Source organism: Pleurodeles waltl, chromosome 10 (assembly GCF_031143425.1).
Source record: "Pleurodeles waltl isolate 20211129_DDA chromosome 10, aPleWal1.hap1.20221129, whole genome shotgun sequence".
NCBI classification, from domain to species: Eukaryota; Metazoa; Chordata; class Amphibia; order Caudata; family Salamandridae; genus Pleurodeles; species Pleurodeles waltl.
Genome location: NC_090449.1, coordinates 744,085,048 through 744,111,012, shown reverse-complemented (window position 1 = coordinate 744,111,012; position 25,965 = coordinate 744,085,048). Strand labels below are relative to the sequence as shown.

The window sequence follows — 25,965 nt, the reverse complement described above, 5'->3', positions numbered from 1 at the left end:
GGGAAGAGCCCCATAGGCCCCTTAGCCTCACAAACTTAGAGTTCAACATGTGTAGCAAAATACTTTTAAAATGTTTAAAATGGACAGGAGGGCACCCAGCTCCTAATCTCCTAACAAGAAGGTTTGAGGTAAGACCTTTCCTAAGACTGTTGAAAGCTTCATTTGTGCATGATAATAAAATCCACAATCGTATAGAAATAAACTGTGGCCAAAGCTACAAAAAACATCTTTGACTTCCAGCTAGGCTATTAACCACATCTGAAGTCATTTGTGCAGGTGGGTAGTGTCTGAAAGTGTCTATTGCCAATAACATTATTGGATTACTAAGAAACTATACTAAAAAAAAAAAAACTACTGGGACACTTAAATTCATAAGGCAAATAAAAAAAGATGATGATTTTTTAGATTACATTTTGGAAATGGTTTTATTTACTTATTTGAGCATCATTTACCCAGTCTAAACCACATAACAATGAAACAAAAGACAGCGCCGTAAAGGAAGACAGGGTGCATCAGATGCTTTACAGCAAGCATGCTTGTCTATTTTATAGCACTCAGTCAAACGATGTGGATGCCACTGTTGCATACAAAGTCAAACTACAAATAGCCCAAGATAATCCCAGTGAGCAGGAATGGCATAAATGTCACTATCACAATGGAAAAGGATCCTCTTGCAGGGTACCCCAAAATTAATATTTCAAGTAGCCTGTAGCTTTGAGTAGATTTTTAATACCACAAGACGTCAGAGCAGCAGAATATCCCCTGAAATAAACTGCCTTATTTATTCTGGTTTAAGAGTTTACTGATACCGACGGAAAAAATATAAATACCGAATTGACCAAAAAGCACTAAATCTCATCCTCTGCCCACATATGTTCCTGCTCACATCAAACACATAAAACAAAATAGGTAAAATAATTGTTCAAGAGACAATAGTGTCAAATTGAATACTTGAAACAAGCTAACTGAAAAGGATCCAATGGACGAAGGTACTCATTACATTACTATCCTTATTCAGTCACTCTTCTTGGAGCGAGAAGCACATTGAATATTGACAAATGAAGGAAAAAATCCATCCACTACATGACCTAGGAAGATAAAGGGCCTGTGAGCAAAAATGCCTGTCCATTGTATAACAAACAGGGTAACCTCATACTGAAAAAGAGGAAAAATCTCTATTATAGAACAGAACCACTAGGAGATTCAGCCATGCTCCTGTGAGATCCATTTCTAAAATTCCAGTTAAAGCGGCCATTTTACTCAAAAAACTTATAAAAAGTAAGGGTAAATTGAGGCAGTTCAATCCAACAAGCATGATTAGTCAAAATCTTACAACTGAAATGTCACGAAGGTGAAGCTACAGAAGGTCGACCTTAAATTCCACACATCAAGAATGAAAAAATAAACAAATAAGGTTTAAAATACAAGCTTTTACAATTATACAAAAATACAAGACATTAAAAGTGAGAATTCCATAAAACATTCTCTAGCGTTAGATATGCCTTCATCTTCACCTCCTTAAATATTATTTTTTCTACTTTTAATTTCACATTTTATCCTGTTTCTCCTAAAGCTTTCTTGGTTGTTTGTGTTCAGCAAACTGGAGCAAAAATTGACTAGCTGTATTTGAGTAACTGATGGTCAGACCTTTGAAGTGTACCTTTCCCATTGGCTTTATGCCATTTACATAATTTGTATCCTTTCCTCCAATAATTATCTTAGAACTTTATATTGAATAGACTTTATTTAATATAATTTAAAATTTGCATAGAAAGATCCCAGTTGCCGAATGCCAAATTAAAAAAGCTGAAAAGATCCTGATAGGCTACACTAAACACAAAAAAAATAAACAAGACCTTGAATAGCCAACAGGTCTCACCTTTGTGAACTATTGGCTTTGTCAATGTCTTTTCAGATATGCTTCATAGCACCTGTAGGAGGCTGGCCTGGCTTATAGTGGGTACCTTGTGGTACTTACACCTTGTGCCAGGTCCAGTTATCCCTTATTAGTAGAATAGAGGTGTTTCTAGCAGCTTAGGCTGATAGAGGTAGCTATGGCAAAGCAGCTTAGGCTGAACTAGGAGACATGCAAAGCTCCTACTATACCACTTATATAATATAGCACAATATCATAAGAAAACACAATACTCAGAGTTACTAAAAATAAAGGTACTTTATTTTAGTGACAATATGCCAAAAGTATCTCAGAGAATACCCTCACTTAGGAGGTAAGTAATATACACAAATTATATGTACACAAACCCAAAACAGGTAAGTAACAGTAAGAAAAGTAGTGCAAACAATGTAGAATCACAATAGGATGCAATAGGTAGACATAGGTCAAGGGGCAACATAAACCTCCAAAAGTGGAATGCGAATCACGAATGGACCCTAGACCTATGGGAGATTGTAGAAGGTCACTGGGACTGTGAGAAAACAGTAAGGGTGTCCAAAATGCCCCACGCCAAGACCCTGAAAAGTAGGAGAAAAGTTACCCTACTACCCCAGAAAGACACAATAGTTGTGATAGGGGATTCTGCAAGTTCCACACGCACTAGCAAAACACTGAAGATGGATTCCTGGACCTGAGGACCTGTAAAGGAAGGGGACCAAGTCCAAGAGTCTCGAAAGTGTCCGGGGGGGCAGGTGCCTTCTAAACCCCGGATGAAGGTGCAAAAGGGCTGCCTCCGGGTGGAAGAAGCAGAAGATTCTGCAACAACGAAAAGGGCTAGGAACTCCTCCTTTGGATGGAAGATGTCCCACGGCGTGCTGGATGTTGCAGAAGTGTTTCCAGGTAGAAATACCGCAAACAAGCCTTGCTAGCTGCAAGAGTCACGGTTGACGATTTTGGGTGCTGCTGGGGACCAGGAAGGACCAGGATGTCGCCCCTTGGAGGAGGAGACAGAGGGGGTGCTCAGCAACTCAGAGAGCCCATTCAGAAGCAGGCAGCACCTGCAGAAGTACCGGAGCTGGCACTTAGAAGATCTGTGAACAAAAGGAGGTCCCACAACGTCAGAGTCCAACTCAGCGAGTTGGGCAATGCAGGACGGAGTGCTGGGGACCCAGGCTAGGCTGTGCACAAAGGAATCCTTGGAGAAGTGCACAGAAGCCGGAGCAGCTGCAAATCACGCAGTACACAGGTTTGCTGTCTGGCGTGGGGAGGCAAGGACTTACCTCCACCAAATTTGGACAGAAGGGCCACTGGACTGTGGGAGACACTTGGACCCAGCTCCTGTGTTCCAGGGACCACACTCATCAGGATGAGAGGGGACCCAGAGGACCGGTGATGCAGAAGTTTGGTGCCTGCGTTGGCAGGGGGAAGATTCCGTTGTCCCACAGGAGATTTCTTCTTGGCTTCCAGTGCAGGGTGAAGGCAGACAGCCCTCAGAGCATGCACCACCATGAAACAGTCAAGAAAGCCGGCAGGATGAGGCGCTACAATGTTGCTGGTAGTTGTCTTGCTACTTTGTTGTGGTTTTGCAGGAGTCATGGAGCAGTCAGCGGTCAATCCTTGGCAGAAGTCGAAGAGGGAAGTGCAGAGTAACTCTGGGGAGCTCTTGCATTCGTTATCTGAGGAACAGCCCAGAGGAGAGACCCTAAATAGCCAGAAAAGGAGGTTTGGCTACTGAGAAAGGAGGTTTGGCTACTGAAAGAGGTAAGCACCTGTCACGAGGGGTCTCTGACGTCACCTGCTGGCACTGGCCACTCAGAGCAGTCCATTGTGCCCCAACACCTCTGAATCTAAGATGGCAGAGGTCTGGGACACACTGGAGGAGCTCCGGGCACCTCCCCTGGGAGGTGCTGGTCAGGGGAGTGGTCACTCCCCTTTCCTTTGTCCAGTTTCGTGCCAGAGCAGGGCTGGGGGATCCCTGAACCGGTGTAGACTGGCTTATGCAGAGATGGTCACCATCTGTGCCCATCAAAGCATTTCCAGAGGCTGGGGGTGGCTACTCCTCCCCAGCCCTTCACACCTATTTCCCAAGGGAGAGGGTGTAACACCCTCTCTCAGAGGAAATCCTTTGTTCTGCCTTCCTGGGACTGGGCTACCCAGACCCCAGGGGGGCAGAATCCTGTCTGAGGGGCTGGCAGCAGCAGCAGCTGCAGTGGAGACCCCAGAAAGGCAGTTTGGTAGTACCCGGGTTCTGTGCTAGAGACCCAGGGATGCATGGAATTGTCAACCCCAATACCAGAATGGTATTGGGGTGACAATTCCATGATCCTAGACATGTTACATGGCCATGTTCGTAGTTACCATGGTGACGCTACATATAGGTATTGACCTATATGTAGTGCACGCGTGTAATGGTGTCCCCGCACTCACAAAGTCTGGGGAATTTGCCCTGAACAATGTGGGGGCACCTTGGCTAGTACCAGGGTGCCCACACACTAAGTAACTTGGCACCTAACCTTCACCAAGTGAGGGTTAGACATATAGGTGACTTATAAGTTACTTTTGTGCAGTGAAAATGGCTGTGAAATAACGTGAACGTTATTTCACTCAGGCTGCAGTGGCCTAGCTCCCTATGGGTGGTAAAAGAAATGCTACAGCCCATAGGGATCTCCTGGAACCCCAATACCCTGGGTACCTAGGTACCATATACAACGGAATTATAAGGGTGTTCAAGTGTGCCAATGAGAATTGGTAAAATTAGTCACTAGCCTGCAGTGACAATTTTAAAGCAAAGAGCATAAACACTGAGGTTCTGGTTAGCAGAGCCTCAGTGATACAGTTAGGCACCACACAGGGAACACATATAGGTCACAAACCTATGAGCACTGGGGTCCTGGCTAGCAGGATCCCAGTGAGACAGTAAAAACACCCTGACATATACTCACAAACAGGCCAAAAGTGGGGTTAACAAGGCTAGAAAGAGACTACCTTCCTACAGCATCCACGAAGCTTTGCAGGGTGGCTGAAGTTAAATGCAAAAAAAACAAAATAAATAAACAAAAGCATTTGACACAGCTATCCACTTCAATTTGTAGGCGTGTGCATCAAGAGTTGGATTGGTAACTTAAAAAAAAGACAATAAAACGTGCAAAACCATTTTTTTTTTTAAACCAGGCTTGGCTGAGGGTTGGTGGAAGAGCGAAACAACACATGGAGGGTAGGAGTGAAAGGCCAAGCAAGACTTGGGAGGTTAGTGGAAAACAGTTTAGAAACATGAGAGGGGATGCGAAAACAACAGTGAGGAGGGCTGGAGGGGATACAAAAGCAGCAGTGGTGGCTGAAGGGGCTTGAGGGGGCGTGAAAGCAACAGGGTTTCAGGAGTGAAATTAACACAGGTTTGAGGACAGCAATATGGAAGGCACGGGTGAGGGAAAACAGTGGGGAGAAGCACATAGGCGAGTGCAAGAGTGAGGGGGTGGGGAGAAATATTTGGGCAACAGAGTGCAGGTGGAGAGACGTTCATGGGGGAAGCAGCTCGAAAAAACTATTGGAAAAAGTAGGACTTGAAAGGCAAGCATTGCCACTTATCACTTAACTACTTAACGCTCGTGCTTTTCACCATATGTATACACTAAGTGTGTGTCAGACTTTAAGACTTAAACATAATTTGTATATATGGTCGCTGTCCTTCTAAGACATTTGAGCTTTTATAGTAAATTGCAAACTGATGGTGTCTAACCTATTTCTTCTTCCTCATTCTAAGCTGTCCGTGTAAAGAAAAACTCATAGCTACTGTGTGTTTCTACTAATTCCCATCTGTCTGCACGAACATGCTGTCGGTTTCCAACTCCTCTTGTTTCTGGAATAACTCCCAGTTTCAGATTTAGCTTGGGTTAATAAAAATCTGTTGATCTGTCTGGTGTGTATAAAAAACATCATTGAGAACAGTAAACAGATGATTTTCATCTACACATACTGTAGGTTCACAGAGGCCTCTTGTAGGGCAGTTTTGCAATCCACTTAAAATTTGTGGTTTTTAAAGGCACAATTGGAGCAAAGTAGCCACTTCAAGACGATGTGTGGGTCTCAAGCAATAATTACCGTTCTGAATTTGGCACCTCGTAAAACCAGATTCACTGATATGTTAGTAAACAGCAGCTACTTGCAGATCACAAACATACAAACAACAGTGCAATACCTGTCATGTCTCCTTCCTCCCATAGTACTCGTTACAGAATGCCACTCACCGAGTGCTGGAGGATCATTAGAACTTTCTATTGACTCTTTATCTGAAGCTAAGCATACCTTCATATTTGGGGTAAAAGACTGAAATTTAATAAGTGAAAACAAGTTCAGCATTAAAACTGAACAGATTTCCTGTTTTCCCGTACCTCAAATGACTCAGACCCACCATGCATACAGGGGCTTAGCTTTTTTTGGGGGGTAGCGGGGGTGGGTGGGTGGGTGGTGGGGGTGAGGGTGAGGGATCCAGCCCCCCACCATCACAAAATGTGCTATGTAGTAAATAGGTGGGTACAAGTTCTTTCAGTTGGGTAATGATGTGAAGTGTTTGTCAGATTTCACCTGAGATTATTTTTTTTGTTTTTTTTTACATGCCCACACTGACAAAAACACACACTTTCTCGTCTCTGCTTTGAAGTCCTTATAAAACGCTGATTAGATTAAAAATATTGCATTTTAATACCCCAACAATCTGCAATGCTTTTTTTTCCACTGCCCTTTAAGACCCCCTCACGTCCTACTTCTGAAATAATGTGTTTTAACAAGAGGTACACTATTGTTGGGAAATCTGAAGCTCAAAAGCACCCAATCATACTTACCAAGCTACGTCCCTGCATGCACAAGCTTCCCTATCTCAACTATGCGCTGTAGAGTGCAAAATAAAAATCAAGTCTTTACATCAAGTACTTTACACTCATGCATGGAAGTACTTTGGATGATGGTGGAGAAACCATGGAAACTTATTCACTCCATGAAAAACACTGATGGAAGATGGTGCACACCATTAACCCAGACAACAACCAGGAGTATAGCACGCATGGAACTTGCTGATTCAACTGCATGAGCAGAACCTGCATATGCAAATGCAAACACAACCATTTATCAATGTACTACAAGAACATCTGATTTTACTCCTTCGTGCTTAATTTGTGCCAGTGGTTGCAGGTAGTGGACACAGCCACCCATTTTTGGGCACCAGGACTTCTTATTCATCATCCGATTTTGACCCAGAGCAAAAGAGAAAAGGGAGAAAGAAAGAGTAACAGAAAAATATGAAACAGTGCCAAAAAGAAATCAGGAACGAAAAAACCTACAAGAGTGAAATCAAGAGAAGTGTAGGAAGTAAGGGTAATGAAGTGAAATTAAGACCAGGCAGCCACGGCATTTGGCAACTGCTGTGTGTTTATTTCTTTATTTTTTAAGACTGAACCAATTCTTTTGTGGTTTGTAATAGGACAAGAATGCATGTTACGCATTGTGTACTGGTTTTTAGGTTGAGCGTGCAAGCACTTTGACCTGGTGTAAGTATTGAGGGCTTTTAGCCACGCCCACTGCATGTTCATTACTTTGACTCGTTTGTGGGCTTGCCTTTCAAAAATCCTTTGTCATCATTGGTAAATGCTTTACGTTTGTCCCTTCTTGGGGCAGTTCTGTTACCGTCTTGCAGACTGCCCCTGCTACATGGATAATTGCACGATTGAGGATACTTCTGACTGCGAGCCAACTTATTTTTCTTTTTGTGTCTCTCCTTCACACTCTGCTCGTGGCGGCATGGTGCTTTGAATCGTCTCGCTTATGTCAGCTGATTTACTTTTCATTTTCAATTTAAGTGTCAAGAAAAGTCCAGTTAAGAATTTACAAAGCTAATAGCTCTAACTCGAGCAAATGCGAGACCCATTGCACTGCAAATACTTGTTTGCAGTGCAGCTTGCTGGCAACAAGCAGCTGCAAATTTACCAGATGTTATGTACACAGTTATAAGGCTTCATGAGGCCTATTTAGAGACAGTGGACATATTTGCTGGTTGGTGGTAGCGACAGGGTACAATCGGCATATAACAATGCATAAAGTATAATCTAGAACAAACTTTGTTCTCATTTATTCATAGATCTGATTCAGAGGGATGCAATCCACATCTGTAGTTCTACTTTGTACTACAAATTGTGTGCCTTTTTCTTGCAAAACCACCTACTGTGAACAGCTTATCACCAAACACTGCCAGTTTGATGAAGCCGGCTGTGTACTGCATTAGTGGGGAACACAAAAGTTTGCCTATGAGTGGAGGCAGAGTGGACTACAACATTGTAAAAATGGGCACTCGTTCAAGTGGTCTAATAGTTTTCACGAAGAATGTAAAGAAGGGAAAAATGTCATGCCACAAATAACTAAGGACACACTTCTCAGAACACAGTACATCTCAATACGTTCAATATGCTAGTTCTAGGTAAATGAGGAGGGTGTGAGAGTTCTTTCAGGAAGCACGCTCTGAACCAAAAACTTTTATAAAACCGTACATTATACAAGATTACATGGGATTTTTGTCAGTCCTCTGCATTAACAGGGGTGGAGCATTTATTTAAAATTTGCTAAAATTTGCTTTCACCCAACTACAGCTCATACACTGGGGACATGGTCACCAACTTTAGCTGCTGGCATACCCGACTGCTTTTTAGGACATTCTGCTCCTGCACAATGTTGCACATCCTCACAATATGTAACCCACTTCAGTGCCTTGCACTACAGGTGCACTGTGTGCTTCTACATAAAATAATATATGTGTTTTGTTTCTCAGACAGGGTTTCTTTTCATACAATGTATGTCTTCACACAAAAAACCTTCACAGAGAAAATAAGGATTGGAAATGCCAAAATATTAGCAACCATGCCAGACCTATTGGGTTTCCCAAAAAATGAATAACTGACAGAACGTGTTATATCAGTGATAGGCATTCTGTGTTATTTTGCCTTCTCACATTGTTGTGCATTCCCTTTCCTCTCAATCTCTGTCAGCATATAACTCAACCAGTTGGTACTGATGTACATCTTAAGTTTGCAGGTGGACCGTCATTTACTACAAGAATAAAATAGACTCTTTAATGCGTTAATATACTTGAATGCACTAGTACTGAGTATATATCTAAGACTGCAAATATGTTTTTATAACAATAATAAAACAATAGCTTCTAGATTGTCTACAGACCCTAAGAATGTAGGAGTTCGTGCAGGGGAAAGCCTGTGCCATGAATGGCCACTTCTGGAAGAAAAGTTTGAAACGGAGAAGGAGATGGCACTGAAGAAACAATTTTTCCAGGTTCAGCTATTTATTTTGTCTCAAAACGTTTGTATAACTTCAATTTTGAGGTGTTTAAGGTCAAGAGTCTGGGACTTGAAAATTCCATGGCCACTGACACTGTAGAATGAAGCTTTAGTTATTAACCATACCTTGATACACACTGGTCAGAATAATAAATAAAATACATATGCAGCTAAGCTACAGTGGAAATATGTTATTTACCTTCAGCAATGCTCTTTCTGTTGTATACTCGTCACTCTTAGCATACACCCAGAGTGGATCTGAGGCGTTCTTCAGTAATACTCTTGTGCACTGGTATGTGGCACAGTGTGGCTCCATGGTGACTTCATAGTGCCCTGGGGGTGAGGGCCGCATATAAGCACCACCCCTGTGCTCTGGAATTCGTTTCTTGTATCTTTTTCTCTCTGTGCAATCAGCCATATGGGCACAGAAATTGTAGGTGAAAGTGTGCTGATCTGAAAATGTCCCAAATTGGAGACCATCAAAGAAGCCACTCTACAAGAACAGGAAGGTGGGAGGGCAGTAGGGAATTTGCAGATGGAGTAGCCAAAATTAAAACCAAAAAGTCATGTAGAACCAAATAGGGTAAGTGACCTTCCCTACTGGACCTGGCTGTCAAGGTATTAGTGTTTCGTAGTGTCTCTGGAGCACTCCAGAAGTGACCTGTCACTTCTGGAGTGCTCCAGAGACACTACAGAGGAACCCAGTGCCACTTACCAGCACACAGGACCATTGCTGAAGAATTATCTGGATCCAGTCTGGTGCTCAGCGATATTCTACAGGAGAGGAATCTGCGGTTAGAAGTATAACTTGAAATGGAATGTTATGAGCCCCTCCACTCAAAAACGTACAAGTTACTCCTCTTAGTGACCTTTTATATCGCCGTCTTGCAAATTTACAAACAATTACAATCATAAGGTTTATTTGATAACTAAGGATGAAGGGAATTAAATCTACTAGAAAAAAATCAAATCACAATTTTTTTTGCAGAAAAAAGGATGCATTTTTAAGATGGCTTCCACTGTCAACTTCATGATAAACATTCTGAAAAACAAATCGTATTTAAATCTTAAACGTGGGACTAAAGTCAAGAAACATTTCTCTCCGGGCTCTCAGAAACACGCTATATGTGGAAATCCTTTGTGTCCAATCCAATGAGCCTTGAAAACAATCAACCTGGTATTCCGAATGGGTTCACAGTGAAGTTAGAAGTGCAGGACCGCCAGTGCCCCACAAAGAAAGAAGCCAACAGTGCAGACAACTCACAGGACAACTACATGGAAGAAATGGGCGCTCATTTCGAATTGCTCACCTAGATAGGATCCACTGCTATAAGCGGCACATTCGCCATCTTCTGGAGGGTGTGTAAAGGCAGACACAACAAAAGCCAAGAAATAAAGCAGAAGAGTTAGAGACCCAGACACAACTGCAAGGGAAGAGTTTCTAAAACATGGCATTTTGAAGTTTAATGCGAAAAGCATGAGAACAAAACATACATTCATGAATACTAAGCAACGGAGACTACCGATATTGCATATACAGGGATCATATATATCACAGAGACAGACACTAACCACTCAACAATAAGAGTGAAAAAAGAAAACACGTTCTTGTTCTCTCGCACCATACACAATCACACATTACTATAAACACTGAAACCTGGTCAACATATTTTAAAGGTCTGCAATGTTTTGTGAACCGGTCGGTGTGACCATCTCCATGTGCAAATATTGCATGGTAACTGAAATAACCCACTGGTTCTAGGTATATGTAGGACTTATTAGCAAATTTTATTTCATCTTTTTGATGTTGGCTCAGCGGATTCGACAGAAAGGGTTTTGATGAAAACCTGCCAGCAACTTGGAAATGGCTTCTATTTTTTTGCTTCCCTGGCGACACAAAGAGCTTTAAAGATTTAAGAAGAGATACTTCATCAGAGGACTGTAAACCAAGTAAAGAGCTGTCTGCAAGAAAAGCCCTGGAATAAAGCCTGTGTTGAGATAGCAATAGACGGAGAAAGCAGATCATGTCAAAGTCAACATCACTCCCTTAGTTTAAAAAGATCAACTCTTTAAAAGCGTGCAAATACATTTAAATGTATTTGTGATGATGAGTTTACAAACCATTGTTAAAGGAGCCAGCTTGTGTAGAGGACAAAAACGGCCCCCGTCCAGTCTTGCATCTCTAACAATCCCCAAAAGGAAGCATTCTAGAATGCTGCTTTGTTTGACAGGCTTGAGCTTTGAGGCCTATTGTAACATCATTCACTGGCTGGCCCCATTGAGCCATGCCATTTTGTAAGAACAACACTGGCACATGTTCCAAAGCCTCTTACTGTCTTGACCTTAATTGTTTACATACATATCAGTTTTTCATATGTACCCATTTTACATGCCTCCCTAGGATGAATGGATCACTTATAGTGATCATTTAAGTATTATTTACCAAGTGACGTGGTAAAGCACTTTAAACAACCAGTTTGTGGATAGCAAAAAAAGCACATCAAACAGGAGATATTTGCACGCAATATAGTTTTGCTTGGGTGCTCATCACAGTTCTGACAGGACAACATTCTAATGCCTTAATAAGCTTAACTAAATTCAGTCTAATACCGAAAACATGTTCTTTAAAGACCATTATTGGGCTAACCAGCAAAACGATTGTACATGTACCTTCAATTTCCTCTGAAGCATAAAATGGGGGAAAAAGGGAAAGGAAATGATTACACGTGCTAAAAACACAGCTCGAGAATAACACAAAGGTCAGTCTTTAGTAAGAAGGAGAAAAGCACCTACCAAACTCAACAGATTCCTCATCTTAGATCAGCCAAAAAGAAAACAGACGTATTTTAACATTTTGAAAGTCATCGTATTTACAGGATAGATACAGTACTGGGTAGGCTAAGTAAAGAAACAATGCATCTCTAACTTCAGAATTATTTATCTGGAGAAGATATTTTCAACACTTCAAAAAGTCACATTCTTAGAAAAATGCTCCTCCATCAATCCCTGTAAACAAATGTAGTTACATTGACAATCACTGACATGGACATGTTCACAACGTGCATTTTGACTTCAGGCAGTAAAGTCCAATATTACAAATACAGATTTATGAAAAGAACAACAAAAAAACCTTTGCTTTAAACAGGAAGTATGAAAATAGCCACAGAAGGGTGGGATCCACGACCGATTTTCACGATTACCACATAATACAATTTTACATACAATTATTCTAAAAGATGCTCATTAATATAGTGAACGGTTATTCTAAAACTCGGACATGGATTTTCATATATGTTGGACTCCCCTGTTTGCTGAAGTCCTAAACAAGGCACGGTACAAAGTACAAATGTGGCCCAGAGGTCCACAGTCTTGTCAGATTTTCAGAGTACCCTCCGACTTCATGCATAAGTTCCATTTAGATCACTCGTTTGCAAATTTATTTTATGCTTATAACCTGAAAATGTGACGTGGCTCCTGTTTTACAGCTGACGCAGGAACCTTGCAAAAGTTTCATGTATTGAGCTAGCCATGTCTCTATGTCCAAAATAAATATATATATATATATATACATATACATACATACACATATATCAGTTTCACTGGAGGTGAAACCTAAGAGATTTTCTACCCCCAAAATTAAGCACAATTGACACAACAGTAGTTCACTACTAGCAAATGGCTTCCGTTAACTTCTGATGTAGTGTATTGGGCTTTTAGACACTGGCTTGCACAGCCACCAGAAAAAGAACAATTAAAGTGATTTCAAAGTATATTAATTAAAACCAAGAGAAAGATCTGAACAGAAAAACACACTTTTATAGCAGTTTAAAATATGAAAAAAAGAAAAAGGTAGTGTGCAGCATTACATGGCTAACTGAAGGCCCTTGCAACCAATCAACTGGAATTTGCCCCACCAACACATAGCTTTGATAGTAGTGCATAGGTAGTGCCCATTGTACAACTACTCAATAACAGCAATTGCCCATGTTTGTTGCCAGTAATCTTAACTAAGATAATGAATCCAAATATTCTCTTATCCAGCACGAAACGGAGAGACCCTTACACTACTGTGCACCTTTTTTCAATAACGAATAAATAAAATAGCTTTCTGAACACCAGGACTTCATGGGGGTGCAGAAGCAAGAAACAATACGAACCAATTTCTGCATATCTTTTAATTTTTATATTTTAATATTAATATATATCTTTATACATTAGCTAAAAGCAGAGGGATATCAACAATCAAAAGTTATAATTCTTCAAAACTCAGAAAGACAAAAAAGCTAAAGGACTTTCAGTGGATCATATAATTAAATAGGTCATACAACTAACTCTTCTATTTCTTTTAGCCATAGTAACATCATTGGTACAAACCATATGAAATCACTGATTAAAACTTTTGTGCTAATCTAATTTCAATTCTACACCATCTGCATGAACAGCTGTTTTGTGATAGTTATGGTTTTCCAAATACATAGATCCATAAAAATCAATTGGTTTGCTTCTATAGAGATCTTAGAAATAATTATCTTGTATATGGGTTCTCTCTAAACACAGGATTATATTGCAGGGCATCAACACGTTTAACACTAGCACTGGACATTTCCAACATATAAATAACAAGCAATTTGAGTCTCTGGTCCACAATGCATTAAAAAATGTTCTGCCAAGCTAGCAAAACCCAGCATATTGATGTGTTCTTTGGTCATTGGTAAAATAAATTTAAAAAAACTCTGCCAATCCAGTTTTAATGTCTGGTTTAACAGTGCAACTGTCTGAAATACTCACTAGTACCAAATCCTTAAAATATACATTTATTAGGCTTTGGCTCCAGCTGGAGAAATCGTTTTTTTGCAAATCATACTATTGCCGCTATCATTCTGCCCAAGTACTTGCATGGCAATGCACAAAGAACTAGTTTCCATCTCAAAAGTACACTGACTCATAAGGCATTAAATTCATTATGTCATTCATGCAACAGGCTTTTTTAATGTTGTAATTTTATCTACTGGGCCTGCCAAAGTCAATAATGTCTGACTTTAGTGCACTAATTTCTGAATGCACAAATGCTGTATGCATACTTTCACAAGTTAAAAGCAGACCTTTTGCCAAAGTTTTTTTTTCAATTTCTTGCTAGCTAATGGACCCTAGCTTCTCACAATATATTAAAATATCCATGTCACACAGTGCTCTCTTCAACTGATTTTATTTCAAGATGGCAATATGCTTTCAAAGAGGGCTTCATCAACATGGACATCTCCATACCTTAAGTCCAAAAGTCAAAATATAGATATTAGAGAAGCTTCTGCGGAGATTCCAGTACAACAGAGCTAACATTTTAAATAAGTGAAGAAAAGGAAACAACTGTTCAGTGTAAGTATGACTGTTAACACTGATGAGTGCTACAGATAAGGTAGTAGAGTTTAATATTTAGTCCAAAGGCCAGGGGCGGCTCCTCCATTAGGGCGGAGAGCATCGCCCCTCCTACCCCAACAGCAGCAGAAGCTGCAAAACTTTCACAACAAGGGGATAATAAACATAGATTATTATCCCCACGTTGTGAAAGGGGTGGGGTATCTGGAGTGAGGTGCTCTAAGAGGGCGTGATCAACACTCCCCCTTACTGAGCATGTATGTTTGGCCAGCTGTCTCGGGCCGGCCAAACACACGTGCGGTAGGCTCTCTCCAGCCCAGCAACACAGTTGCCAGGCTGGAGAGAGCCTGCACAGGCTCCCAGTCTGTATGGAAGCGCCCAGCCAGGGCACTCCAAGCCAAGCTTGACTGCTTTGAGCAGCGTCAGGATTGGGCGCAGGGCAGGCTGTGAGCCAGCAGGGAAGAGGAGCATGGCACCACGCCGAAAATGCAATTGTTTTTCTTTTTTTTAAAATGTAATTACATTTTAGGTGCTGCCCCCCCCCCTCGCACGCGCACCGCTCCTTTTAAGCAAAGCGGGCTGTGACTGCCAAAGGCCCGATGCAGGCCAGACTTTTAGGATAACCGGCAATTACGTACTTGATCTCATTTACAATCCTCAAACATGAATGCTTGTTATGGGGAGAGCCTGAAAACCTGGCCAGAATATGACTCTCTTGGAACTACGTTAGGTAACCCTCTAATAGAGATTGTTTGCAGTGCATGAGAATGCCAATAATACTTGCCAAAAAGCTAGGAACTAAAGTAATAATTTTACTAATTACAACTGTTGCATTTTAATTTCTATGAAAATATTGTAGAGTAGCTACTGAAAATAAAGCTCCATCTAGTTAATGTAAGTAGCGATTCATCTTTCACCATAGAACAAATCATACTGCTCACAACCCTGACTTTATCATCCGGCTGGAAGCTTATCTAAAGTGCATGGATTATATAGCACAAGTAAATAAGTACAGACAGAGGACAGACTCATTTTTTTCCATGTGGAAGAAATTACAATTTAAGAGGGTTGACATTATTCTGATTATGCATTAATCTTTTGGAGTAAGTCCAACTTTCCTGACAAACGTTCAAAGACTAGGGCTGCAATCAATGAGGGTTGATTTTTATATCCCAAAGACTGTGTAAGGCATTACAGTCGGTTTTCAAAAACTGGTTGCCTTTCAAGCATAAACATAGTTTTCAAGCTCAAACCACTTTATTGTTTTTTATCTTTTGTTATGGATTTGGGCAAGTGTCAAAAGCATGTAAGTGCTTTGAGCACATATTCTCTTTCTCAAGCCAATAAGAGGATCTGACTTGAGATTGCTCTATTATTCTCTGCTTTGTGCAATTTTTCCAGTGCTCCTGTTTACAACCTGCAACTTGGGCCCAGTGTAGAGTGTCAACATCAAAAAGGAAGGGACAGGGAGGTTAATTGTCCAGTGTACAGTCTCCCTAATCTATTACTAACAAAACAATGGGTACACTGTTTCAAAAAAGCATAAGGGGAAACCTACATGTTTAGGAGCAAGAGCCCTCACGCATCCTATCGGATGTCATGCTTCATCATCAGGGATGCTCCTCGTCAGACCGGCGCTGCAATGTCTGACGGGCTCCCCGTGAGGGGGCTCTTTGCCGGAGATCTTTTATAGTGACTACCGTGGTAGAGTGTGCTAGTGGATGATACCTAGGAGCAGACACTAATTGAGCAGGAGAGGAAAATCTAAAGTTGGTTCTAAACCACGACGAGCATCACATTTATTTAATCAGCAAACAAAAGGATTAGACCAAGGTTAAAAACAATATGAAAGTGATAATTGAGAGATCATGCTCAATCACTTTCCTAATAGGTAAGGAGATGGAAATTATCACATGTCCTCTAAACAATGGTCAACATGTTTCGTGTCCAGCGGTCCAACCAGATCCTATGACGCTTCATCAGGGCCAAAAATAGAAAAGCGTAACTTCTCCTGAAGCACAATAATTAAAAAAAGACACTTATAGGTCTCACTAGAAAATATGTTAGAGAACAGTCACTTACATTCAAGCATACTGTCCGTCCGGTCAAACTAAACAATCAGGTCGCCCAGTGTAGAGTGGCATTCCTGGTGCTTAAATATGTCCTATTAGGAATGTTGGCTATACAATGTATGATATAATTCAAATAAGGTGTTTGTACTCCAACTGTCGGTCATCAGTATTACACAGGTAAAACAATTGTATTGTTTGAAAGGCTTTTCACCTGTAAATCGTTGCCACTTTGATTTTTAGGTCTAGCCTAAAAGACCGCTTTCACTGTCTTGCAAGCTTCATTTAAAAAAACAAAAAACATACATATATATATATATATATATATATATATATATATATACACACAGAATATATGTAAGAGCTCTGAACACTTGTCAGTGGTCTGTTCAAATGACACTCACATTATATTCCCTTCCACCACAGCACAAAGTGAAGGTCGACTTACCTGGCCACTTCAGCCACTGAATGCTTTCATTTTGAGTAACTGCATTTGCCTTTTCACAGGTATAAACATAAAAAATAGCTTTCTAAGAACAGAACTTTTTAGACACTAGTTCCTATGTATAGTAGGGTGTCATAAACTACTTCCATAACACTGGTGTCATGTATCACAAAAGATGCAATGTTGATGCATCACTGGAAAGCAGAATTGGTGTATGTATTTGTCCTATAGGAAATTACATGAAGTCAATGGAGTAGCAAGGATATATATGCAAATTTCGAGGTTGAAGTGCGAAGTGTGAGGTGTGAGGTGGCGCAAGAAAACCTGGTCTACGCGTTTCGGCAAAAAGCCTTTGACTGGGCCATCCCATAGTGCAGTGCAAAACATAAATTTAAAGGGGTCTCCTCATTTTTGTCTACACCTTCTCTTAAAGATATGAACACACACAAACCATGTATATTACCATATAGAACTTTCCTTATACAATCAACCCTTCTTATGGCCGCATGAGAATCCAAATCGCATAATGACCTTGTAATGAGTACAGTCAGCCCCATGGGAACAAACCATATAGCAAGTAAATAAACCATCAATTATTTGCCTAAGGTGAAACTTTCTCCCAGTGAAGTACTTATATTTAATCAAGGAATCAGTATCTCCTATCATTACACTGGCCTCATATAAGCTAACAATCTCATAAGTGCTACATTCTCATATATTCTCCCATGTAAACACTTATATCGAAGAGAAAGAGAAGATTATGTAACGGACAACCTAAATATAAGTTATGTGAAAAAGCATATGTGCAAAAATGGAGCAAGTGATAGGCATAGGGATGGCATCTTCCTTCTTTGAATAGTCACCTCTTTTAAATATCCGAGCTATCCTAAAAACATTTATAATTTTCATATTGTTTATAAATGGACATGAAGTTCTCCATCCGTATTCAAACCCCACGGTATTTCCGTTCCTATCATTATGATCCATCTGTATTCTGCTCTCCTAAGGGTCAGCTCTCGATCTCCCCCTCTTATATTGGTTTTCACATGATGGATGCCATAATAACAAATGTCCTTGTAGTCTCCAGCATGGTGATCCCAAATGTGTTTGACATTAACACAGGAGTAGTCTCTTTTTGCTATTGCTGTTAAATGTTACAATATGCGTAGTTTCAGTTTGTTTACAGTGCTGCCAATGTACTTTTTGCCACATTGACATTCTAAGATGTACACAACAAATGGGGTTTCACACGATATCCGGTTTCTGATCCTCCTCAAGGATCCATCAAAACATTTGAACTCAGTCATATTTTTACCATACCGGTAGGCTTTGCACTTCGTGCATGTGACAAAACCTTCCGTTTGGAGCCAGCTTCTTGTTCCACTTCCTTGCAAGGGCAGGTAACTTTTGACTAGAAACTCATTCAAAGATGGTGTTTTTCTATAGGTGATCCTTGGATGTTCGGTCACCCATTCTTCCAATTCTTGACCTTTCCTAATAATCCTCCAGTTATTTCCAATGGTCGTTCTAATTTCTTCATCTGAACAATTATAATCCATGATATGTCTAATGATTTGATCCTGGTTATTTTTCTTTCTTTTTTTATTATTTTTAGGAACTAATAAGTTCTCCCTGTTCTTTTCCATGGCTCTTTTCATAGCGTCCCCCAATATAGATGCTGAGTTCCCCCTCTTTGTGAATCTCTGAAACATTTCATCGCCTTGTCTTTTAAAGTTGCTCAATTCAGAGCACTTTCTTCGGGCTCTTAAGAATTCTCCATAGGGCACACTCCATTTAAGTGCTTTTAGGTGTGAGCTACTGGAAAAATGCTATTACACCTGGTAGGTTTGCGGTATACTTTTGTACAGATCTTCTCACATTCAATACACACTTCAATATCCAAAAAGGTTATTCTTTGCTTATTTCAAATGTAAATTCTAATCCAAGTGGGTTGTTTTTAAATGAATTTAGGAACAACTCTAGTTCATTCCACTCTCCTTCCCAAATTAAAAAGAGATCATCAATAAAACGAACCCACAGGACCACCTTATCCAAAATCTCAGTATTTTCTTCTGTCCATATACATTCCACTTCCCAGTGGCCCTGCATAAGGTTCGCATAAGTGTGAGCGAAAGATGTTCCCATGGCTGTCCCTTTCTTCAGGATATAATAGTTGCCAAAGATAAAAAAGGTATTAGTAAGACAGAACTCAATCATTTCTAACTACATCTGTGTGTGCTCCAATAAGCTTAATGATCTACTACGTAGAAAGTATGCACAGGCTTTCAAGCCATCCTCAAGTTTGATTGAGGCATATAAAGACACAACATCCACCGTCGCCATTATATACTCACATTTCCATTGCATACCAATAATCCGTTTAAAAAAAAAACAATGGAATCTTTAATTTAAAATGGAAGTGCTGCCATATATGGAAGTAAAAAAAAAGTCTAATGATCTTGATGCATTTTCCAGTAATGAGCCACAGGAACTGATTATAGGTCGTACCGGAGGATTTTTCATGCTTGTGTGTACTTTCGGTAGCACATATATTGTTGGTATTATGGGATGTTGTTTTTTGATATACATCAGTTCCTCATCTTCCAACAAACCTTTTGTGTGCCAGTTGTTTAATTTTTCATGAAACATCCTCATGACTTCTTTCATGGGATATTTCTCAAATTTTTCATAGTTGTCTTGAATAGAGAATTGTCTATTAATTTCCTTGCTGTATCCACTGCGATCCATCACCATTATGTTTCCCCCTTTTTCTGAGGCTTTTATTACAATATTTTTGTCTTTCCGTAGATCTTGTAATGCCCACCAATCAATATTAGACATATTATTTGCATGTCTGTGATGTTTCTGTTTTTCATTTTTAGTAATATCTCTCAGGTCATCCACCATCAGTTCCTGAAACACGTCCACCTTGTTCCCTGGTGGTAATTGTGGACAAAAGTTTTAGATTTTTATTTACAGAGATATATATATATATATATATATATATATATATATATATATATATATATATATATATATGGAAAATGTCACTTACCCGGTGTACATCTGTTCGTGGCATGAGACGCTGCATATCCCGCCATCTAGTGTTGGGCTCGGAGTGTTACAAGTTGTTTTTCTTCGAAGAAGTCTTTTCGAGTCACGAGATCAAGGGACTCCTCCCATTTCGGCTCCATTGCGCATGGGCGTCGACTCCATCTTAGATTGTTTTCCACGCAGAGGCTGAGGTAGGATTTGTGTATATAGTAATAATGCCCATGCAATGGAGTGAGTATGTTCACATAATGTGACTAAAAGTATTATATTTACAAATTTACGCGTTTAACTTTGATCAACTTACACCGGCTACAGGCTCCCGGGGAGGTGGGAGGGCACATGTGAATCTGCAGCGTCTCATGCCACGAACAGATGTACACTGGCTAAGTGACATTTTCCGTTCGATGGCATGTGTAGCTGCAGATACACATGCTGTGCATAGACTAGTAAGCAGTTATCTCCCCAAAAACGGTGGTTTAGCCTGTAGGAGTTGAAGTTGTTTGAAATAAAGTTCTTAGTACTGCTTGTCCTACTGTGGCTTGTTGTGTTGTTAACACATCCACGCAGTAATGTTTAGTGAATGTATGAGGCGTAGACCATGTGGCTGCCTTACAGATTTCTGTAATTGGCATATTTCCTAGAAAGGCCATTGTGGCGCCTTTCTTTCTAGTGGAGTGTGCCTTTGGTGTAATAGGCAGTTCTCTTTTAGCTTTAGCATAACAGGTTTTAATACATTTCACTATCCATCTGGCAATGCCTTGTTTGGATATTGGATTTCCTGTATCAGGTTTTTGGTAAGCTACAAACAATTGTTTTGTTTTGCGAAACTGTTTGGTTCTATCAATGTAGTACATTAGAGCTCTTTTAATGTCTAATGTATGTAATGCTCTTTCAGCTACAGAGTCTGGTTGTGGAAAAAACACTGGGAGTTCCACAGTATGGTTTAAGTGGAACGGTGATATAACTTTTGGTAAAAATTTGGGATTTGTACGTAGAACCACTTTATGTTTATGTATTTGTATAAAGGGTTCCTGTATGGCAAAGGCTTGTATTTCACTTACTCTTCTGAGTGATGTGATAGCTATTAGGAAGGCTACTTTCCAAGTTAAGTATTGCATTTCACAAGAGTGCATGGGTTCGAATGGTGGACTCATGAGTCTTGTTAATACAATTGAGGTTCCATGAAGGAACTGGTTGTGTTCTCGGTGGTATGATCCTTTTTAGGCCCTCCATAAAAGCTTTTATGACTGGGATCCTAAATAGTGAAGTTGAATGTGTAATTTGCAGATAAGCTGAAATTGCTGTGAGATGTATTTTAATGGATGAAAAAGCTAACTTAGATTTTTGTAAGTGTAGTAAGTAGCTTACAATGTGTGTTGCGGACACGTGTAATGGTTGAATTTGATTATTATGACAGTAATAAACAAATCGTTTCCATTTATTTGCGTAGCAATGTCTAGTAGCAGGTTTTCTAGCCTGTTTGATGACCTCCATACATTCCTGTGTGAGGTTTAAATGTCAGAATTCTAAGACTTCAGGAGCCAGATTGCTAGATTGAGCGATGCTGGATTCGGGTGTCTGATCGGTTGTTTGTGTTGAGTTAACAGATCTGGCCTGTTTGGTAGTTTGACATGAGGTACTACTGATAGGTCTAGTAGTGTTGTGTACCAAGGTTGTCGTGCCCAAGTTGGTGCTATTAGTATTAGTTTGAGTTTGTTTTGACTCAGTTTGTTTACTAGATACGGAATGAGTGGGAGAGGGGGAAAAGCGTAAGCAAATATCCCTGACCAACTCATCCATAACCCATTGCCCTTGGAGTGAGGCTGTGGGTACCTGGATGCGAAGTTTGGGCATTTTGCGTTTTCTTTTGTTGCTAATAGGTCTATTTGCGGTGTTCCCCAGTCTTTGAAGTAGGTTTGTAGTATCTGGGGATGAATCTCCCATTGCTAACTGGTTCTGAATTCCTGGGATGTATTGCGCTATTAGGTGAATGTGATTGTGATTCGCCCAATGCCAAATTTTTTGTGCTAAGAGACACAGTTGTGATGAGTGTGTGCCTCCCTGTTTGTTTAAGTAATACATTGTTGTCATGTTGTCTGTTTTGACAAGAATGTGTTTGTGGGCTATTAGCGGTTTAAATGCTTTCAACGCTAGAAACACTGCTAGTAGTTCTAGCTGATTTATGTGAAGTTGTTTCTGCTGAGTGTCCCATTGTCCCTGGATGCTGTGTTGGTTGAGGTGTGCTCCCCACCCTACCATAGAAGCATCTGTTGTGATCACGTATTGAGGCACTGGGTCCTGGAAAAGCTGCCCTTGATTTAAATTTATATGATTCCACCATTGTAGCGAGGTGTGTGTTTGGCGGTCTATCAACACTAGATCTTGTAGTTGACCCTGTGCTTGTGTCCATTGTGTTGCTAGGCACTGCTGTAAGGGCCGCATGTGTAATCTTGCGTTTGGGACAATGGCTATGCATGAGGACATCATGCCTAGTAGTTTCATCACTAATTTTACCTGATATTTTTGGTTTGGGTACATGCCTTGTATAACGTTTTGGAATGCTTGTACCCTTTGTGGACTTGGAGTGGCAATCCCTTTTTTTGTGTTGATTGTTGCTCCTAAGTATTGTTGTATTTGACACGGCTCTAGGTGTGATTTTTGTTAGTTTAGTGAGAAACCTAGTTTGTGAAGGGGTTCTATGACGTTTTTTGTGTGTTGAAAACACTGTTCTTGTGTGTTGGTTTTGATTAGCCAATCGTCTAGATACGGGAACACATATATGTGCTGCCTTCTGATATGTGCCGCTTCTACTGCAAGGCATTTTGTAAATACCCTTGGTGCTGTTGTTATTCCGAATGGTAACACTTTGAACTGGTAATGTACTCCTTGGATTACAAACCTTAAGTATTTCCTGTGTGAAGGATGTATGGGTATATGGAAGTACGCATCTTTGAGAACTAATGTGGTCATGTAGTCTTGTTGTTTGAGCAAGGGGATTACGTCTTGAAGTGTTACCATGTGAAAGTGATCTGATTCGATGTAAAGATTTAGTGTTCTGAGATCTAATATGGGTCTTAGAGTTTTGTCCTTTTTGGGTATGAGAAAGTACAGGGAGTAAACCCCTGTTCCTTTCTGATGATTGGGTACTAGTTCTATTGCATGTTTTTGGAACAACGCTTGGACTTCTATCTGTAATAGATCCATGTGTTGTTTGGACACGTTGTGTGTTTTTGGAGGCACATTTGGTGGTAATTGTAGGAATTCTATGCAATAGCCATGTTGGATGATGGCTAGGACCCACGAGTCCGTTGTTATTTCCTCCCAATTTTGGTAAAAATCTGTTAGTCTCCCCCCCACTGGTGTTACGTGTTGGGGATTTGTGACACTGAAGTCACTGTTTGTTTTGAGGTGTTTTGGGACTTTGGAACTTCCCTCTATTCTTAGGGAACTGTCCACCTCAGTATTGTCCCCGAAAGCCTCCTCTCTGATACTGGCTCTGGTATGTGGGCCTTGTTGGAGTAGTTGAGGGTTCTGTGGTTTGGCCCCGAAACCCCCCTCTAAATTGTGTCTTCCTAAAAGTGCCTCTGCTCTGTGGGGAGTAGAGCGCGCCCATGGCCTTGGCCGTATCTGTATCTTTTTTCAGCTTCTCGATAGCTGTGTCCACTTCCGGCCCAAACAACTGCTGTCCATTAAAAGGCATATTAAGCACAGCCTGTTGGATTTCGGGCTTGAATCCTGAGGTGCGCAGCCATGCTTGTCTCCGAATTGTCACCACTGTATTTACAGTTCTTGCAGCTGTGTCTGCTGCGTCCATTGCTGAACGTATCTGGTTATTTGAGATACTTTGGCCCTCTTCTACCACTTGTTGTGCACGTTTTTGGAATTCTTTGGGCTGATGTTCAATAAAGTGTTGCATTTCATCCCAGTGGGCTCTGTCATATCTTGACAGCAAAGCCTGTGAATTTGCAATGCGCCATTGATTGGCTGCTTGTGCTGCCACACTTTTTCCCGCTGCGTCGAGCTTGCGACTTTCTTTGTCGGGCGGTGGTGCATCTCCGGAGGTGTGTGAATTCGCCCTTTTACGTGCTGCGCCAACTACTACTGAGTCCGGTGTCAGTTGTTACGTAATGTACATAGGGTCTGTTGGTGGAGGCTTGTACTTTTTTTCCACCCTAGGAGTGATGGCCCTGCCTTTAACGGATTCTTGAAATATTTGCTTTGCGTGTTTCAACATTCCCGGTAGCATCGGAAGACTCTGGTGCTGACTATGTGTGGATGACAGAGTATTAAATAAAAATTCATCTTCAATAGGTTCAGCGTGCAGTGTCACGTTGTGAAAAGCAGCTGCTCTGGACACCACCTGCGTGTAAGCAGTACTGTCTTCAGGTGGTGATGGTCTTGCTGGGTTAACAGTCGGGACTGTTATCTGACACAGGCGCATCATAAAGATCCCATGCATCTGGGTCATCTTGGCTCATGCTTGTGTGTGTTGGAGACTGCACCATAGGTGGCCTAGCAATTGGTGATGATTGCGGTGAGGTGATGGTGGTGGAGTTACTTGTTTTGCCACCTTTGCTTGTGGTTGTTTATCCTTCTCTTGGAAAGCCAGTTTCGTTTTTTTGCTTATAGAAGGGAGAGTTCTTATCTTCCCTGTCTCCTTTTGGATATGGAGCCTTCTCTGTGTATAATCTGGCTCCCCTGCTTCTAGCTCTTGCCCGAATTTATGGCTTTGCATTTGTGTGGAAAGCCCTTGCTCCTCGGTGTAGGAACTTGTTTTTGGCTCCGAAACCGGATGTTTCGGTATCGAAACCTTTTCCACCGTCTTTTTCGGCTCCGAAGCCACTTTTTTGAGTTTCGGTGTTCCGATCTCTCGGTGCCGACTCATCTCGGTGCCGGTATCTCGATGTCGAGATTGTTGTGATCCGGTGTCTCGGGGTCGAGTCTTTTCTGTGCTGGTATCTCGACCGGGGTCGGATGACTTCGACACATGTGTGCCCTTTTTCGGTGCCGATGGACGGTCACCGATTTTTTGGGTTACGCCATGGCCTGCCGGCGGAGGCGTCCCCTGGGCTTTGATGATTTTAACCTGAGTTTTGGCCGGGGCTGTTTTACTCACGGTTTTCGGCGTCTGTTCTGTTTCGGCCTCGTCCGAGTCAGCAATGGAGAAGGTTTCTTCTTCCTCCAAGTCGTGGTGTCCTGACGGCGCCGACGCCATTTGAAGCCTTCTCGCTCTCCGGTCCCTCAGCGTTTTCCTCGATCGAAACGCTCGACAGACCTCACATGTATCCTCTTTGTGTTCAGGAGACCAACACAAATTACAGACCAAATGTTGATCTGTGTAAGGATACTTGTTGTGGCAATCGGGGCGGAAGCAGAATGGGGTCCGTTCCATTAGTCTTGCAGACGCACGTGATCGGGCCGACCATGCCCCGCTGGGGAATCGAAACCCCGAAGGGCCACCGGAGCTCTTCCAAATTCGGTGTCGATCTGTGTTAACTAACCCGATGCCGAACGCAAACAATACCATCAAATTTTTCCGATATCTAACATTCCGAACCGAAACACGGAGCGAAGAGGAACACGTCCGAACCCGATGGCAGAAAGAAAACAATCTAAGACGGAGTCGACGCCCATGAGCAATGGAGCCGAAATGGGAGGAGTCCCTCGATCTTGTGACTCGAAAAGACTTCTTCGAAGAAAAACAACTTGTAACACTCCGAGCCCAACACTAGATGGCGGGATATGCCCAGCATGTGTATCTGCAGCTACACATGCCATCGAACATATATATATATA

At 41.2% G+C, this 25,965-nt stretch overlaps 1 protein-coding gene across 5 annotated transcripts in view; it reads right to left on the bottom strand.

Annotated features, from left to right (window-relative positions):
* The window catches only part of MPP7 (MAGUK p55 scaffold protein 7), a 1,064,688-nt gene that overhangs the window by 163,387 nt on the left and 875,336 nt on the right, over positions 1 to 25,965 (bottom strand). For 4 of the 5 annotated variants that reach the window (XM_069211307.1, XM_069211312.1, XM_069211308.1 and 1 more), the window contains one exon: positions 10,539 to 10,577. The exons of the other annotated variant lie outside the window; for it this stretch is intronic. In XM_069211307.1, the coding sequence (XP_069067408.1) occupies positions 10,539 to 10,577 (39 nt within the window). The remainder of the gene's footprint in view (positions 1 to 10,538; positions 10,578 to 25,965) is intronic. 5 annotated transcript variants of the gene reach the window in all.